Source organism: Betta splendens, chromosome 22, assembly GCF_900634795.4.
Source record: "Betta splendens chromosome 22, fBetSpl5.4, whole genome shotgun sequence".
NCBI classification, from domain to species: Eukaryota; Metazoa; Chordata; class Actinopteri; order Anabantiformes; family Osphronemidae; genus Betta; species Betta splendens.
The window spans coordinates 2,291,971-2,309,247 of record NC_040900.2 but is presented as its reverse complement, the minus strand read 5'-3'; the positions used below and the strand labels follow the sequence as shown (position 1 = coordinate 2,309,247).

At 43.7% G+C, this 17,277-nt stretch overlaps 3 protein-coding genes across 5 annotated transcripts; 1 reads left to right on the top strand and 2 right to left on the bottom strand.

The window, feature by feature from the left end:
* Positions 1-74: 74 nt before the first annotated feature.
* Positions 75-4,134, bottom strand: vash1 (vasohibin 1). 2 transcript variants are annotated; one of them, XM_029138388.3, is made up of 8 exons: positions 3,902-4,134; positions 3,347-3,706; positions 3,004-3,092; positions 2,745-2,801; positions 2,391-2,465; positions 1,891-2,272; positions 1,378-1,487; positions 75-1,207 (listed from the first exon to the last, which is right to left on the bottom strand). In XM_029138388.3, exons 2-8 carry the CDS (start codon positions 3,566-3,568, stop codon positions 1,135-1,137), a joined length of 1,008 nt encoding a protein of 335 aa, XP_028994221.1. In that variant the 5' UTR covers positions 3,569-3,706; positions 3,902-4,134; the 3' UTR covers positions 75-1,134. The 2 variants fall into 2 exon arrangements, with proteins under 2 accessions (XP_028994221.1, XP_028994222.1); XM_029138389.3 differs by having other exon boundaries at positions 3,347-3,916.
* Positions 4,135-4,415: 281 nt separating this feature from the next.
* fcf1 (FCF1 rRNA-processing protein) lies at positions 4,416-6,446 on the bottom strand. The gene is made up of 8 exons (XM_029138390.2): positions 6,310-6,446; positions 5,722-5,786; positions 5,502-5,573; positions 5,270-5,418; positions 5,118-5,190; positions 4,940-5,027; positions 4,762-4,856; positions 4,416-4,648 (listed from the first exon to the last, which is right to left on the bottom strand). Exons 1-8 carry the CDS (start codon positions 6,310-6,312, stop codon positions 4,600-4,602), a joined length of 594 nt encoding a protein of 197 aa, XP_028994223.1. The 5' UTR covers positions 6,313-6,446; the 3' UTR covers positions 4,416-4,599.
* Positions 6,341-16,200, top strand: arel1 (apoptosis resistant E3 ubiquitin protein ligase 1). 2 transcript variants are annotated; one of them, XM_029138379.2, is made up of 22 exons: positions 6,341-6,454; positions 7,313-7,539; positions 8,020-8,188; positions 8,832-9,052; positions 9,132-9,203; positions 9,323-9,549; positions 9,663-9,900; positions 9,994-10,163; positions 10,362-10,542; positions 10,651-10,895; positions 10,969-11,046; positions 11,132-11,273; positions 11,354-11,475; positions 11,557-11,632; positions 11,712-11,821; positions 11,928-12,107; positions 12,210-12,335; positions 12,678-12,807; positions 12,913-12,971; positions 13,048-13,137; positions 13,217-13,392; positions 14,275-16,200. In XM_029138379.2, exons 2-22 carry the CDS (start codon positions 7,392-7,394, stop codon positions 14,375-14,377), a joined length of 3,063 nt encoding a protein of 1,020 aa, XP_028994212.1. In that variant the 5' UTR covers positions 6,341-6,454; positions 7,313-7,391; the 3' UTR covers positions 14,378-16,200. The 2 variants fall into 2 exon arrangements, with proteins under 2 accessions (XP_028994212.1, XP_028994213.1); XM_029138380.3 differs by lacking the exon at positions 6,341-6,454 and adding an exon at positions 6,558-7,045.
* Positions 16,201-17,277: the final 1,077 nt, after the last annotated feature.

Genomic DNA, 17,277 nt, shown 5'->3' with positions numbered 1-17,277 from the left:
AAATACTGGAGACAGCTAAATTACCCATCCATGCTCATTATGAATTATATATGAATAAAAAACACAGACACTGATAATAGTGAGCATTTATTGTGATCCTGTAAATCAACAGTCTTTTGGTACAAACAGCTGTTACAGAACACTGTCATGAAAATGAACTACACCAACTGTGCCAAAATATTCCAAACATACGTGGATAAAAGTAAGCTGTCGACTGGTGATCAAAACACTGATGGAAGTAGAAAATGACGTTTCCAGTAAAAAAATACAAAAATTCCGATAAAAGTGCTGTAAACAAACGTCTCTACACCTGCGATACCACCTGGATACCACTTAAGGCAGGTGAAAGATCAGATAAAGTTGCTACAAGTTAAAAACAACGTGTATATATAGGATTTATACAGTACGTATAAAGTCACTCGTCATTATTCGACATCTCCATTATTTTCAGATAAGGTCCATCAGCTGCTTTGTCAACTCGAACTCGTGTGAGTGTTGATGAATGCTGTCTCACATTGGGATGTGTGTGGGGGGGGTGTACATAGAGTGCTGATCATGCTCATCTAGGTAACAACTGTGCCACTTCGTTTTACAGTAACTGGGACGGGCAGATTTTACTCTGTGTGATATAACAATGGATTTGATATAAGATGCATTTCTCTTCGCTTTGAATTTCCATACAAGGCACAAGGAAAGTGATTTGCAAACTAGTCACTACACAAGCATTTGCTGCCCAGAGGAGCCTAAATGTAATCAGATTACATTACAAGTAATTGCACACTTACAGTACGACGATACACACGAGCTTTTAGAGCTGCAGATATGATACACTGAGTGGTCGTCCAGTTTCAGGACGCTTTAGATTTCATGTGTACACTTAGCAAAAACAGTGCAGTTACAAAGCACTGCACTTTTGACCCATTTTCTCCGGGGTCACTGCAGCACCAAATACTAACGGCTCCATAAAAAAAGACGCAGGGAATCTGAATAGGGCGTTTGTTCCGTGAGGAGAGGTTGCTGGTGACCTGTTCAACACAGCATCCAGTGAACGGGCTGATGTGGAGACAGAATCGAGCCTCGGGGGAAATAACGTGTGTGACGCCTTAAATTACACAACCAAACCAACACTCTTCATCACACTCGAATCTGGTATCCATTCATGTCCGCGGATGATTTTCGTTCCAAAACCTTCTTGTCTCCAGAGGGACTGCAACAACACATAAAAGAAGACAATGCCCGTTATTCACATACGGAGAAAACTGTGACCAATTCATCAACTGCTTCTCAGATCATCAGACTGTAGCACAAATATTTCCCGACCAACGCAGAGATTTCTACATTCTAGCGCCTTCGTGTTTAGCACAGGATGCATCGTACCGTCGCTCCACGCGGCTGATCCTGCGTATGGGGCTGCCTGGTCCTCTGAGGGGGGAGCCCATGCTGTTCCTCCTGTCTTTGGTGGGAGACGGCGGCGCAGGCTTCCCTATCTGAAGACAACATCCACACACAAGAGATTTTAGTCAGAATTTGACTCAGGCGTCTTAAATTATTCTGTTGATCCCTGTTAGAGTCGGTGGCTGGACTCCACGTCTTTAATGTGATGTTCCATAAAAGACCTGCTATCGATGTTGGTAGTGAGCCAGCCGTGCATGAAGCGCAGCAGAGCGGAGCCATCGCATTAGCTTTATTAAACATCAAGGCCGCCTTCATTACGTTAGCATGAGAGGTGATGAGGCGGCATCGCTTCTCAAACAGCAGGTCAACTCGGTGTCACTGCCCATGAAGAACCACGCCTCAACGCAAACCCAATAAGGAAGGAGTCCATCTGCTGAGGCTGAAACCTGCTTGTCGTCACTCACACATTTCTCTGCACCAGCTCTGGTGAGGTACCTTCAGTCTCATGTCTCGGGTGTGTCTGTCCAGCTCCTTCCGCAGCTCCTCCTTGCTCAGCTTGTCCACTTCAAGCACCGAGTGCTTCCACTCTATCTGCTCCACGCTGTGAGGGTCGTGGGACACGTACTGGCCGATCTTCACCTTGCGCAGCGTGTGCCAGTAGCCTCTGTAGGCGCCGTCGAACTCCTGCACCAGGTCCATCAGGGTCCGGAACTCCAGGGGCTTGAACATGAGGTCCTCCCTGCGGCTCATGCCCAGCGCGCCGAAGCGCCCCCCGCTGTGCACTCCCAGCACGATGTGGTGGAAGTGGTTCCCTGAGAAGTGTGACTTAAAGCTGAGAGGGAAGCGCTCGACGCCTGGCATGTTGTTGGTGAGGTAACTGCTCCGACGGTCAAGGAAATGCAGATAAACGCGGGAGGACAGATTTTCATGACAGCGTGAGAGCACAGTTGGAATCATTAATGTATCTGTTTACAACAAGCCCTCAGTAAAGATACATCCCGAGGATCACCGCCTCCAGACATTTGATTGGCAGAGCCTCCCGGGTCATCTCCTTAGCGATGTCCATCAACCTGTGCAACGAACACAAAGAACCACACTTTAATAAAAATCCATGTGATAAGACACTGATACAAACAGCACGAACATGATGATCATTTTATTGATTCCACACAGGCAGAGAAATGAAAGTGCTGCTAAATCTAATAAAGAGGAGGATGAGAGGTCAGGAGGACGCTCTGACATCAGCTCCTACTCACACAGCTCTGGGCTAAAACAGGCACAAAGGCACATGAAGCTGAAGCATTCGGAATCAACAGACAGCATCACTGACACCGGGCAGGTTTACTCACGCGGTCAGAGGTCGGCTCTTCTTGATCTCAAAAAACTGTGTCCCCGTGTGATTGTACCTGCAGGATGCGGTTAAGTTCACACGCTGATGAGCGGCTGGCTGCGTTCCTGCTTTGACAGCTTCCTCTACGCTGGTCTACTTTCTACTGTTTGGCCTATATTCATGAAGCGATGACTGAAGTCTGACGTTCTGTGTGTAACTATAAATACCCTGCACGGTCTTTGTTGTGGTTCTAACAGCCATGGATAACCAAAGGATACTGCAGGTCCCTGATGTATTTCTGTATGGCTTCCAGGCGCTGGGGGGCGGTGGTGGTAGCTTGGTATGTAGGCACACTTGGTATTGGAATCTGTGGAACACAGCATCAAAACAACTGCATGTGACACAATGGCAATATTCACTTCAGCCGGAGAATGTGGTGTTGTTCCCCTTCATGTGTCTCAGTGTGACTGAACTCTGCTCTGCTGATAACAAAGGCTGATGAAAGGTGATTTGAGGAGCATAGCAACACTGTACATCAAAGGTTACACACAGCACATGGGTGAGACTGTTTCTCCACATATGTGAGTTTCGCCGTCATGGCTGCACTACATCACACGTCACCTTGGGCAGGTCGGCTGCTCCTCGGATCTCCTTCCACAGCGCTTCCCCACTGGGATGGATTCGAGCCACATGGCGCCACATCCGCTCCCACGTCTCCTCATCCACCGGGAAGCCGCCTCTGTTGATGTAGAACGGCACCCCTCCATCCCTCAGCTCCTCCTCCCCTTCGTCCTCCTGCTCGTCGTCTCTCTCCTCCATCGAGCCGGCAGTGGCCCTCAGCATCCCTGCTCCACCACGGAGCCACACAGCTGCACTGCACGAATGTCCCGACCGACGACCCTCGCTGCTCAATCCGCCAGCAGATGTAAGTGGGCGACGACAACAGATGATGAACTCATGACTCCCCGCGGCGCAGCGGCACTTGATGGGTACAGTACAAAAATAAAATCCTCTGTATACAAAATAGCATGTGCTGCACTTCGATTCAAATGTGAACAGAATGTTTATAAATGGAATGAAGACGCCAGTGTTTAACGATGATCCTCTGAACGTCTCAGGAAGCTGTCCATTAGAGGACTGACTGCGGACAAAGTACTGGAAATGCCCAATCCTCACCACCGTAGAGGTCAATCACGCCACAGATTCCCAGGAAACCACTGCTCTTGCACAACTCCAACACGACCCAGTCCACACGTCCAGTTCATGTCCGCTTCACCAAATTGGTTCCTCCCAACAAAGCCGCTCCATTGTTCGCGCAGATGCTCGTCTTGGCTTCAGTGATTGCGGCTTGGATTCGCGTCCAACGAGCAGCCCGGACACTCCCAGGGATGTGTCTGCTGCGCATGCGCCATACTTAGCGCATGATCTCAGCCGTGACAAATGATGCGTTCAGGTACTCCTCGTAAGGTGCGAGAAATGTTACTATTTATCGTGCAAGCGCCAAAGTCTTTTATCTCAGTCACTAATCCAACAGGACAGCGTTTTATGGCGCAGAGAAATAGATTTTAGTTAAGATACTTCTAAAAACGTCAATGGGCCTCGTAAATTTAAATCCTGACATAATGCCAGTTGCACACAACACAGCAGACACATCTATACATTCAAAGAATTTGAGACAACAGTCATTGCATCAGCTGATTTATTCTTTAATAACAGAATTTATTGTAATATTCATTGTGATGAAAAGACAACCCATCCTCTCTAAATCAAAAAATCTCAAAAACAAAAAACAACACCAAATTTGCATAAAAATTAAAATAGCACTAAACAGAAAACATCAGTTTATTTACAGGACCTTTTTAATAATAGAAACATTACAATCTTGGTGCACCATAATCATCTGGCATCCGTTCAATGTTATACCTGTATGGAAAGAAAAACATTAATGCTTCCGTTTTTGATTAAGCTACTTTACACATTATGAATAAAGCACAAAAACACCTGCATGTTCCAAAGGCAAGATAAAATGGTCTTACCTGTGGTTTGAGATGTACATGATGGGCACTCCAGGGATCTTCCTGACCCTTCTCTTCAGATCTCTGTCCACTGTAGCTAGAATGTAACACTTGTGCTGTGAAAATAAATTTGTGTAATTTATATCTATACCTTGGCCTTCAAACTGTACAGTGTGATGATTTCGTGAGCTTACATTACCTGCGTTACCCTTTGGACTAAACAGTCATCAGCATATGTTCCTTTGTGTGCGCATGGCAAGCGCTCAAACCTCGGATCCTTGGCTATTCTACAAAAACAGCAAAGAAAAGATTGTAATAGAAAAATCGGCTTTAAATGAATAAGTTCACATTCCCATTGCTAATTTAACATTTTGTACCTGAGTGCAACCCTGTACTTCATTCCAAGTTTTTCAATCTCAGCCAAAACACAGTCTGTTATATATGGGATACCTGAAATTTGGAAATTATAGTCTTATTATTAAGCAATAACATACCAGCATGAACTAAAACACTTGGCCATAATACTTACATTTGGCATAGAGGCAATCCATCATAGACTGGACAATGTCAAGTTTGGCCTTGATGGAGAAGTTGATAAAATTGGTGTCAACTAGAACGTGATAAGGTGGACCAAGCTGAGTATTGTACTGGAAGAAAAGACATGATGGGTACTTTGGCCTGTGTACAAGAAGTCAAAACAAAAGAAAATTAGCCATCAAGCACTATTTAAGATCCAAGTAATTTTCCTGAGGGTGCCTTACACTTCTCTCTCTTTAAGTGCTGATGGATCTTTCTTCTTCTTTTCTTTGGCTTTAGAACGATCTTTATCTTTTCTACAAAACAAGCAAGTTTCAGAACACATGTACTAACATTACTCAAGCACATTAAATGTATTAGCTAGTGATCAGTTAATGACTCCCAAACCAGCAGTGGCCTTGACTACGCAACAGAGAACAAATAAGGGGTAAAGCCAGAACTTACATTCTATTATCTTTTAGACTGATCATTTTCTTCATTACAGCAAACTTCTTGGATTTCTGTTTTGGCTATGTCGAAAGAGCAAAACACACAAAACACACATTATGAATTCACTGTAATCAATACTATTTTGTTTATTAGAAGGATTCAAAACTCAGTAAAAGTGTCTAAACAATATTAACAAGCGATTTTTTGGGGTCAAGACATCCCACTGAAACACATTAGATCGAGATTAGAAATCATCGACATGTTCAGAAGACACAGGCTAAAGGCGTTCATTCGTGTAAATGCATCGAGTCTTGCATTTTGAAACGGTATTGAGGTTAAACCCAGACTCTGGATCACTTATGTCGGAAAGTGTTTAAATGGTTGGAAAAGTATCCGCAGAACAAAAAACATTAATATATGTCTATTTTTAACGTGAATAACAATGGTAGCATCAGTTTATAACGCAGCTTAGCACTAGGCTAGTCAACCTAGCTTACTGTGTTGTCTCAAAAACTCCTAATTAGTATGGTACAAATCTACACACCTAGGAAAACTGAAACACAGACATAAGATTATACAAATGTGTATAATTCGATTACATACCATGTTTAAATTGAAGACTACCGATCTCTTTACCCGACTTGTTTCCTCGTCCTCGTGTGCGAGTGCGATTGCTAGTGACGTAATCAAAACGCGACGTCTTTTCTGCGCATTTTCCGGTCGCTAAGCTAATGCCTAACAGACGAAGGTACATGCAGCGTTTCACAATATAAACTGGCAAAATGTTAATATTTTGGGATAGTTTTGTGTAGCCGTGCTGTTGTAAATTGTATTTCATGAATATGTTGTGATGTGCATCCTAATCGGTTAGGCGACAAGCCTTCTAAAATGACGCTGCCATTGTTGACTAACTTAGCTAGCGTTAGCTGTTATCATTGTTGTACTGTCGCTAATGCTACTATAGCAGTTTGATAGTACGAACAGTCGTTACCATAGCGTGTACCTCTACCCAGCACTCCAGGTGTCAGTACACTAACGTAAATTGATGATTTTGCAGTGACTCTGTTTGTGGTCCGCTGCCGGCGCTTGGTGCGCTGCCCGGTGAAGTTTGCTAAACCAGTTAGAACAGAATAATCAGCCAAAGTGCCTGATTGTTTCAGACAGAGCGACTGGAGGACGTTTGGAAACATTTTGACACTTTAGCAAACTGGACAGCTGGTCGTTATTGGCACCATTATCTGGGCTGATGCCGTTCAATTGGATTTAGTTTAATTAGATTCTAATCGACCTGGTTCGTTTGACTGTGGTAGAATGTCCTGCTTAACAGAGTTTGGGAGAGGTTTGTAACGTTTTATAGCTTAATTGTTAAAGCATATTTTAGCGTTATAGACAGCATGTAGTGTTAATCTCTTCTCAGATAACACTGTGTCTGACGTGGCACTTTCGAGCTTTTCTGAAAGTGCAGTTTACATTTGAAGCTCCTCATCATTAATCATCCGCATCTATGTAAACAGTGCTTCCCATTAAAATCCAATTTTAACACTTGAACTTTGTAGGTTTCTGTCCATGTCTTTTTAAGGTTAAGTAATTCCATTTTTCACTGCAGGAGCGGTGATTAGCCTGCGGTGCACAGCCGTGTTGATTTGAGCACGGAGAGGTGTGAGTGAAGGCTGAAAGATGGTCTGATGGACCGCCGCTTCTTCCTGACCTTCCTCTTCTGCACGGTACTGTGGATCTTCTTCTGGGAAGTGCGCTGGAAGAAAGGCAAAGACAATCAGATTGAGGAATGGCTCCAAGGACATAGCCTCTCACAATACACGCATTTATTTGAAGGTCAGTGGGTCACAGTTGTTTTCATTTAAGGGTTTTCTGAAAAACAGTTACTGGTTCTGTGGTCTTATCCAGGGTTAATTGAGCATATGAATGTCAGTGACATGTATGCAAGAAAACTTCTGCAAATAATTATTTTTGCAAAAAATTACCTAGGGCTCTCAGGTTAAGAGGAACAATGCACATATACAACACTTAACGCCTATATATCTGCAATAAAGTGTTGAGTACAATGTTTAACTGGATTTGTGTTATATTTAGTGTTGTAATAGTTTATTGCTTGTTGTCGTTGTATATATGTGCATATATATATACATATTTTTATACATACATATACATGCAAATAGAAACTCTGGACAATCAACAAATACTTATTCAGTAGACACTGATGGGAATTGAAGCCCATGTTGAAGCATTACTCACGCTAAGTTACTGGTGAGTATGTTCATGGGGATTTTCATGATCCATTCATGTGTTATCCAGATGTACAGACACTGGAGGAACTAAGCTTGAGTGTACTGAGTCGTCTGGAAGAGGTGGTGAAGGAACGGCAGCACTGGAGGGAGATTGCAGAGGCCCACATCCAGCTGCTTCGTGACTTTGCCTTCCAGGAGTGGCTGTGCTCCCAGAATCTGGAGCACTATTACCATATGTAAGCAATGAACAGTCTTAGCTTGTTAACATGTACACATCCTTCATCTTAAGCTGTTGGCATGTCATACATATATGTTGTCTGGCATAGTTTATGTTTTGAGAAGACAATCATTTTTGCAGGATGTGGTCATGCTGTATTTTGTTGAACAAGTGCTCTATTTATTTCTGTCCACTGGAGGGCATTCTCTCCACTTGTGATTTGCCAAGTTTGCTGACACTGAGAAGGCTGCAGTGATTCAGAGGGTCACTGCAGTAAAAAGTATTCCATGGGGACTGTTGGTGTGAGAGCCTGCAGTAATGCAGATGGTCATGTGTATGCACCCAGTGCTCTGTACTGATGCATTCAGAACCAGCTAAGATAAGTTGTTCCTGCTTCATCAATGTGCTCCTTGTTTGTCCTGCACATGTTTCTAAAGGTCATCCATGCTTGAGGAACACGAGTATAATGTTTTCAAGGAAAACATTTCTAAATAAATACTGTGTCAAATTTCAGAAGGTCACGGATGTTAAAGTATCACCGCTACCATGGTTGCTAAGATTTGCTGCATTTTAAACTTTTATCATGAACTTTGCTTTTTGGCTTAATAACAAAGTACTACTATTAAAATGCTACTTTAATTTTCACTTGTTTCCTACTGCAGACTGAAGTCTTTGGGGTGTATGAATCTGGATGATCTATCTCAGCTTGACAGTCAGCTGCACCTGTCTCTCGCTGCCTGGGGCTACTACTACGAAGACTACATAAGGCTGTCCACAGGTATCAAGATCCTCCAAACCTCCAGGGGAAGCCGTGACCAGGAGTACGAGATCCGGCTGGTGCACAGCCTTGCAGAGAGGCGTCTGAATGAGAAGTGGTCACTTGGTGAGACTGCTCAGTCTTTTCTGCTAAATAGTTTAATTTAGCTTGCTTTTAATCATTTATTGTTTTTGATGTCTTTCAGCGGGAGCACTCTTATTTGGCTGTACTGTGGCGCTGTGCTTCTTGATAAGGGACCTCATGTTTTACGTGATTGGTGAGTCTGATGTCAGATATTTGTTTTGTTAGATACTACCTATTTAGGAATTTAGTATTCTGTAGCATGGAAAACGTTTGGTCCAATTAATTTCAAGCTTCTTCTTCTTTTTATTCCAGGTGGAATTACTGTTTCCATCATAGCGTTTGTGTTTACCATCAAGTTCCTCTGTGAGCTTGCGGCGAGGGTGGTCAGCTTCCTGCAGAATGAGGACCCAGGGCGCCGTGGTGACCGCAGCATCTACGACTATGTTCGGGGCAACTACCTGGACCCACGCTCCTGCAAGGTGTCATGGGATTGGAAGGAACCACAGGAAGTGGGACAGACTATGAGCTTCCGGGTTCAGGTGATTAGTTATTCCTTAGACATGTAATGAACTTTAACTGTGTGTCTAGTTTTAAAAGTGATTTGTTAGGCCTTTCAGCTGTGAATTATGTATTTGTACTTTTGTCTTTTCAGCTGTTCTATAAGAACGGCCAGCCTTTCCCAGCCCATCGACCAGTGGGTCTGCGGGTCAACATCACACACATTGAATTGGCTCTGGACATCCCTGTTACACAGGAGGTCCTGCAAGAACCAGAGTCTAATGTAGTCAAAGTGGCCTTTACAGTGCGCAAGGCTGGACGGTATGAGGTTGCTGTCAAGCTTGGTGGCCTGAATGTAGCCTATAGCCCTTACTACAAGATATTCCAGCCAGGTATTACTACTGTGTCTTAATAGAACTAAACCATATTTTGCTGTGTATTATTACTGATTATAAAGTGATTGTCTGTTGTTTGGTTCTCTTTAGGTACAGTTGTTCCATCCAAAACCAAGATAGCCTATCATTTTTCCACCCTGGTGCTAACAAATGGCCAGCAGCACACATTGCAGATTGAGCCCAGGGACGAGTATGGGAACCCCACCAGTAACTCGACTTCTCTCACAGATGAGGCCAACTACACTGTTCATGTGCACTCTGTAAGAGAACAGATTACTATTTCTATTATCTGTCCTACTTATTCTGGTTATGACTGTATGATGAAAGCCAGCATTTCCTTTTACATTTTTGTTCCCAGTTGCTCTGTCCCAAGCTTTACTTACAGTATAGCCAAATGGGTTAGCAGTCATCTCCAAAATTCCGAGCTGGGGCTCATTTGTGTTTTCCTGTTCTTCCAGCTTGGCACTGTAGATGATGACAGTGTGGAGGACTACTACAGTAAGTCAGTTACGCTCAATAAGCAGCAGTGCCAGGTTCTGCTGAGACTCATTGTGAGGAAGACGGGTTGTTTTAGGGCCCGCATCTCCTACAAAGACCAGCCCCTCAGCAATGGGGAATTTGACATAATTGTTCTCAGTGGTGAGCTACTTCTTACATGTTATTCTATACATTATTCTTTCTGCATGTTCACGCCAGTTAGCCTGTATCCTCCAGGCCTGATGGGGTCATGCTTGTTGTGTTCTACAGAGAATGAGAAGGCCTGCGTGGAGAAGAACGTGTCCACTCCAGGCATAAGTATCTACTTTGAGGCGTACCTTTACAGCAGCGGGAACTACAGCAGTTCTTCGTGGCAGTTACCAGCTTCCGCTTTGCTGGCTCCCCAGCGGAGACCATCCATGGGGGAGGAGGAGGATGAGCATGACTCTCCAGTGGAGGGACAACCCGAGAAGGTCAAAAAACCAAAAAAGGTCTACTGCTACATATCGCCAAAGGTACGCAGTCAGCCTGCTTTTATGAGCTGTTCTTCTGCCTGACACCGAATGACACTGCTTTTATGTCAAACAGCAACTATCAGTGAAGGAATTCTACCTGAAAATTATTCCATGGCGCCTTTTTACCTTTCGAGTATGTCCAGGAACTAAGGTGAGGGCTACTGATTATAGAAAGCTGCTGCTGCTTGATGTGGCAGTTTTTTTAACTTGACTGTGAATCTCTGCTCCATTTTCAGTTCACCTACTATGGTCCTGACCCAGTCCACAAGTACCTAACCCTTGTGGTGGATGATGGGATACAGCCTCCTGTCGAGCTCAGCTGCAAAGACAGAAACATCATGGCTGCCACCTTCATTCGCTTCCTTCACAAGAACATTGGTTGGTTTCAACTCAGTGTGAAGACATGACTGTGTCTTTTGCAGAGACTTCTAGCAGTCATTTAATAATGCTCTTCACAGGCGGCTCTGAAACCTTTCAAGACAAGGTGAACTTTTTCCAGCGTGAACTCAGGCACATTCATTCTAAGAGACCTCGCACCAAGACCTGCCTAAAGATCACTCGACACGCTATTCTAGACTCAGTGAGTCAGACGACACGTCTTCATAGATCGTGTGACGTTGGAGTTGATGCTTGTCTCCTCTTTCTTTTTTCTGTTGCTTAGTCCCTAAAGGCTACCAGGAACTTCTCCGTGTCAGACTGGAGTAAAAACTTTGAGGTTGTGTTTCAGGATGAGGAAGGTAAACTAAACGTCGGCGTGTAACTGACTGTACTTGTAGAGAATTTAGCTGGAACTTGAACTTGTGACCTTCTCTGCAGCTCTGGACTGGGGCGGGCCTCGCAGGGAGTGGTTCGAGCTCATTTGTAAGACACTCTTTGACACCTCCAACCTGTTGTTCACCCGCTTCAGTGACAACAACCAGGGTCTTGTAAGTTAGTTCTCTAAACCACCAAGGCCTCAGTGCACTTAAACAACGTTCATGTAGGAAATAAGACATCACCGCTGCTTTTTTTTGTTTGTTTTTTTTCCGTCAGGTGCACCCAAATGCTGAACGTTCGCCCCATCTGCGTCTGAAGATGTATGAGTTTGCAGGTCGTGTCGTAGGGAAGTGTCTGTACGAGTCTGCGCTGGGTGGGGCCTACAAACAGCTGGTCCGAGCTCGCTTTACACGTTCCTTCTTGGCCCAGATCATTGGCCTTAGGATGAACTATAAGGTAAGAAATTGAGTATATTGTCAACCATATCTTCTACTTCTTCACAGAGAAGGTAAAATTCCATTATTATTCCAAAAGTAATATTTGTTTTTCTGCATCCAGTACTTTGAGACCGACGACCAGGAGTTCTACAAAACTAAAGTCTGCTTCATCCTCAACAATGATGTGAGTGAAATGGACTTGGTGTTTGCCGAGGAGAAATACAGCAAGTCGGGACAGCTGGAGAAGGTGAGGCAACACTTTGGAAAGAATCGTCACTTTTATCTCTGATGTAATTTCACAGGCGATGGAAGCATTAAACCAAACAAAAGAAACCACATTGCTTGTTTGGCAAGCATCTCCTGCAGTTTGCTCTTAAAGAGGGGAGTGGTGGGTTTACATTAAGGTGGACAAGAAGAGCCTGGGAGTCCAAGGCCTTTAACTGTATGTGTAACTCCATGTTGAAACAGTTTAGCTTCTTCAAATTAAATGCACATGTCACTGTATTTTTCAAAAACCCATTTAAATGATTTGTTGATACTGTTTAACCATTACTCCTTTTCATGAACATCTCTATCCTGCCACATGCAGGTAGTGGAGCTGATCTCAGGAGGAGCTCAGATTGCTGTGACCAATGAAAACAAGATGCATTATCTGAACCTGCTGGCCCAGTACAGGCTCGCCAGCCAGGTGAGGGACGAGGTGGAGCACTTCCTGAAAGGTACCGACACTAGCACAGCTGCAGTCTGCTGGTTTTTTACCACTTCCTTAGTTTGACATCTCTGATAAAATGCTAAGTTGTAATTTTACAACTGATCAATTGCAGGTTTGAATGAACTGGTTCCAGAAAACCTCCTAGCCATATTTGATGAGAATGAGTTGGAGGTATGTGTGATTGTAGCAAACCCCAGCTGATATTTAGCACCACTGGATGTTTATGGTGTTTTCTTCACGTCTTCAGCTGCTGATGTGTGGCACCGGTGACATAAATGTACAGGACTTCAAAGCTCACGCTGTTATTGTTGGAGGATCGTGGCACTTCAGAGAGAAAGTATGTCATGGAAAGTCTCTTGGCATTTTCCCCATAACAGCGGAGCGCTGACGGAAATGTTGATGTTCTGTTGACGCAGGTGATGAAGTGGTTCTGGGCTGTGGTGTCCAGCTTCACCCAGGAGGAGCTGGCCCGTCTGCTGCAGTTCACCACTGGCTCCTCTCAGCTTCCTCCAGGAGGATTCAACACGCTATGCCCCTCTTTCCAGATTATCGCTGCCCCAACGCATAGCACCTTGCCCACCGCACACACCTGGTGAGTAGAGGATCATGATATGACTGTAAGTCAAACCAAGTGTGTCTTTAATAGCTCAACTTAAGTCTTACTGAAGATGTTGGTATGTTATTGAGGAGTGCATGTACAACGTCCTCTGCTTCTAGCTGAAAAATCAATTCCAATGATGTCATTATAAGAAGTTATGTAGGGACTGGACTACCAAGGTTAAATCCTCTAGTGTTTCAGCAACCATATGACATCATCTGAGCTGAAAATCTCCCCTTCATCTGGAAGCAGAGTGGCCATTTGAAATGGCAAGAGCAGATCCATGTTTACCACCGTTTCTATACATTTAGTCACATTAGAATCATAGAAAGCAGTTTTAAAATTGATGAAATCACCTTTTAGTAGTAATGAAGCACTTTCTTAGATCTTGTAATAATTTGATCAGACTTGGTCGTCTGTACAGTTCATACAGTCAGTAGTGTATATATATCGGAAATAGTCTCTGGGTTTGGTTTGCTTTCATGCTGGAAGCAGTTTTCTCATTTGAGACCTTCTCAGGGGTGTGAGGTGTTGTCCGGCCTTTCCCAGTGGTTTGCAGCTTGTTGTGAAGCGTTTGTGTTTACGTACACAAAGCTGTCTCTTGTCTGCAGACTTTGACAAAGACGCACCCACTTTGAAAAAGAAGACTTTGTAAAAGATTCTTCCCTCTTTACATAATTCTTCACGGGTAACGAGCCCTGCTTTTCCTTCCCTTCGCGTTTCTGCTGCTTGAGCTGTCTTATGATTAAACTCAGTGTGGGGTAGAGTAAAGAGGGCAAATGCCAAATAAAATATTCTGCCTAACTGTGTAAATGTTGTGTAGCATGTGTGGGTTTGAGGCATTCACTGACTTCCCTGTGATTCTTTCCCGTCTAGTTTTAACCAGCTGTGCCTCCCTACCTATGACTCCTACGAGGAGCTGCACAAGATGCTGAAGCTGGCCATCAGTGAGGGTAGCGAGGGCTTCGGCATGCTCTGACTCTGCCCACGCCACTGCACCCACCCCTGCATTCATTTACATTTAATATTTGGGCTTCTTGTCGAGGAATCGCCCAGATTCTCTATAAATAGTCTCTCGGGATGAGAGCGCATTACAGAAACTTCTAAAAGGCTGAAGTGGACTAGCTACAGTCTAGTCCTCCTCTGTGTACATAGAATATCCGCTTTGGTTGAAAAATGGAAGACTGGTCTGCTTTGGGTAGTTTTATTTCCTAATGATAAAAGTTAGCTAAGTTTTATGTTTGAAGGGAAGGTGATGCTAGAGCAAAGGCCTTGGGTTTTACTGTATAACTGCTTCTTTTGCGTTTTGCAAACTGAGGAACACTTAACGTGCAGCAGCAGCCGTCATGAGATGTGGTTGATGCGTGCATCTACAGCACTTTGGCCTTAATCGATCAGGGACTGATGTGTGTATGTAAATACTTTCCGTTGCTTGTACAGACTAGTGTGTGTGTACATGGGTTGTTTTTTCATTTGACATTTATGAAGAAGGGATTTCTTTATTGTTGCACATTCAGTGGGATGAAACTTTGTGTAAGTTATAAGCTTTTTTTTCCATGACGAGTTAAATGGGTTTTAAAAGGAGCCAAGTAATTTTTGTTGTATGTTTTTAACTTATTGTGTCTTGACAAAATGTTTGTGTCGACCCAACTGTGTGTCTGGAGCTGTTGATGTGACATTCTATAACCTGCCTTATTCATGCCCTTTGCCTCTGATTGTATCCAGGGACACATGGAGGTGAGAAACATAATCACTGACTGCTAATAGTTGCGATGTTTCTGGCAGAGGTCACTGTGGATGCTGGGAGAGCCCATATATAACAAGCGTTTGTTATATATGCTGTATGATTTTTACCTTCTCACTCATGGGTTTACCTCAGACTCCGAAGCCCACCTATGCATCCTCAGGTGCACGTTCATGCACACACGGCAAAGGTTGTTCATAGTTGCCTCCTACACATTTTAACTGTTTAGCCATATTATTCCACATCCTCCGTGAACTAAAGGCGTATGTATTTGTCGTTCCCTCTGTTTTTCTGTAAACTATTTATTTTTATTGCCGTTGGTTTCATCTCAACCATCCAGACATTCCCGTTTCAACGTTTACATGTTAATTAGCAATTTTGTACTAGTTTGTGCTGCTGGTCAGAAAATGTTTAAGGCTTTTATGGAAACTTGTGTTTAAAAAAAAGGGATAAATCTCGATAGTATTTCAATACTTCCCCAAAGAGCATTGGAATAAACTTTCATGCTGTTCCTCACGTTGTTCTCAGTGTCCACAGGATTGAACTCGGCCGCGAGAGATTTAACGCAGTTTTCACCGTTTTACAGCAGGTCTTACACTTTATGTTGGATGTTTGAGGGAAAGAAAATTCAACATCAGATTCCATGGAAAAGCATTTGTTTCACAGGTTTAAAAGGGTGTTTGTGATCTTTGATTTGGGTTGAATCATGTTCAATTCATACTGTGTGTTTTCATCAATAATACCAATGACTGAGTGACATATTTAGGTATAAGTAGTTGAAGCATCACATGGGTTCAGTGGTTCCGTTAGACCACACGTCCATGACGTCCTGTAGTTTTATGGCCTTTCGTGTTTTGCTTTTTATGAGGATGGTTTCTGGGCTCAGTGGACTGATTGTGACTTTTAGCAATGTAGATATTGTGAAATATTTGCCTATGACTCTGAAGCTGAGGAACTTTTTCCATTATCTTTTTTAATGAAAAGCCACTGCGTTTGAATGTTTGAGATTTTCTGCTCTGCAGGTCATTTGATTATGGGAATAAAAACGATGGACTAAATCCTTCAGTCTTTGCATCATGTTTGCGTTCACCTCACTTCTCCAACCTGCATTCTGGGCTCGTACCTGGAACACTGCCTTTTAATAAAGATGTTCCTGAACAGAACAATTTTCCAACAAGGCTCAATAAATAATGTGGTCCTAATAGTTCGCTGCTTTTAGCTCCTTGTAGGGTTAAAATGTTTCTGAGCACTGCAAACAAAAGAAACAAAGACACTTTGCTGGTCCTTGTTCATGTTTGAGGCTCAAGGGGGCAGTGGGACTCCAGGAGAAGCAGGTCTCATCCCTTGGGACAGATTAGCAGCAAATAAGTGATGAAGGACTCACCCTCTACAACTTTACGTCCTCTCACATTGAAGCCCCTCTGTTCTAGACATCCCTCATGTTCAGCACAAAAGAACAGCACAATAAGCAAAGAGCGTCTCACAGCTGCACCGTGTAGAGAATATGATAATGAAAAATAAAGGAAATGTTAAATAAGAGGCCTTTTTTGGTCTTTTTGAAGGAGACAGAAACACTAAATATGTGCAGACTGTCATTAATCATCACACCCACGTGTTCTAGGTGAGTCTCACTGGTTTGAACAGGCAGAAAGCCGTCTTGCAGGACTCCAGTTTTTCGGTCCTGGCGTCCACCTGCAGATTTGCATAATGGTTGTTTCTCAGATTTCCCAGAGGAATGTTCACTAAAGGCAGCACAAATCAGGAAGTCGTCCTCTGGCTCTCACTGAGCAATGTCCCACAGCGGAGGAGCTCTGCTCTCCCAGAGAACCTGAGAGACTCTGCGACAACGCTGCGTTTTTGTAAATGCATGGTTCGTGTCCATCAGCAGCAAAGATAACGCTCCTCACAGAGTCACGGAGCAGAAACGTCTTGTGCATCTTAATGTGACTCCATCAGGCTGTTTGCTTCCCATCCCAACACGCAGGCCATTACCTCATTACCTGAGTGGATGCTGCTGATTACTGGCCAACAGCTGCAGGTTGATTAGGCCCATTTTGTGGCCAACGTTGATTAGGATTGTTGAAGGACATCTGAGCATTGTTTGCAACAGAACGTTCTTTATCCCACATTTAGGA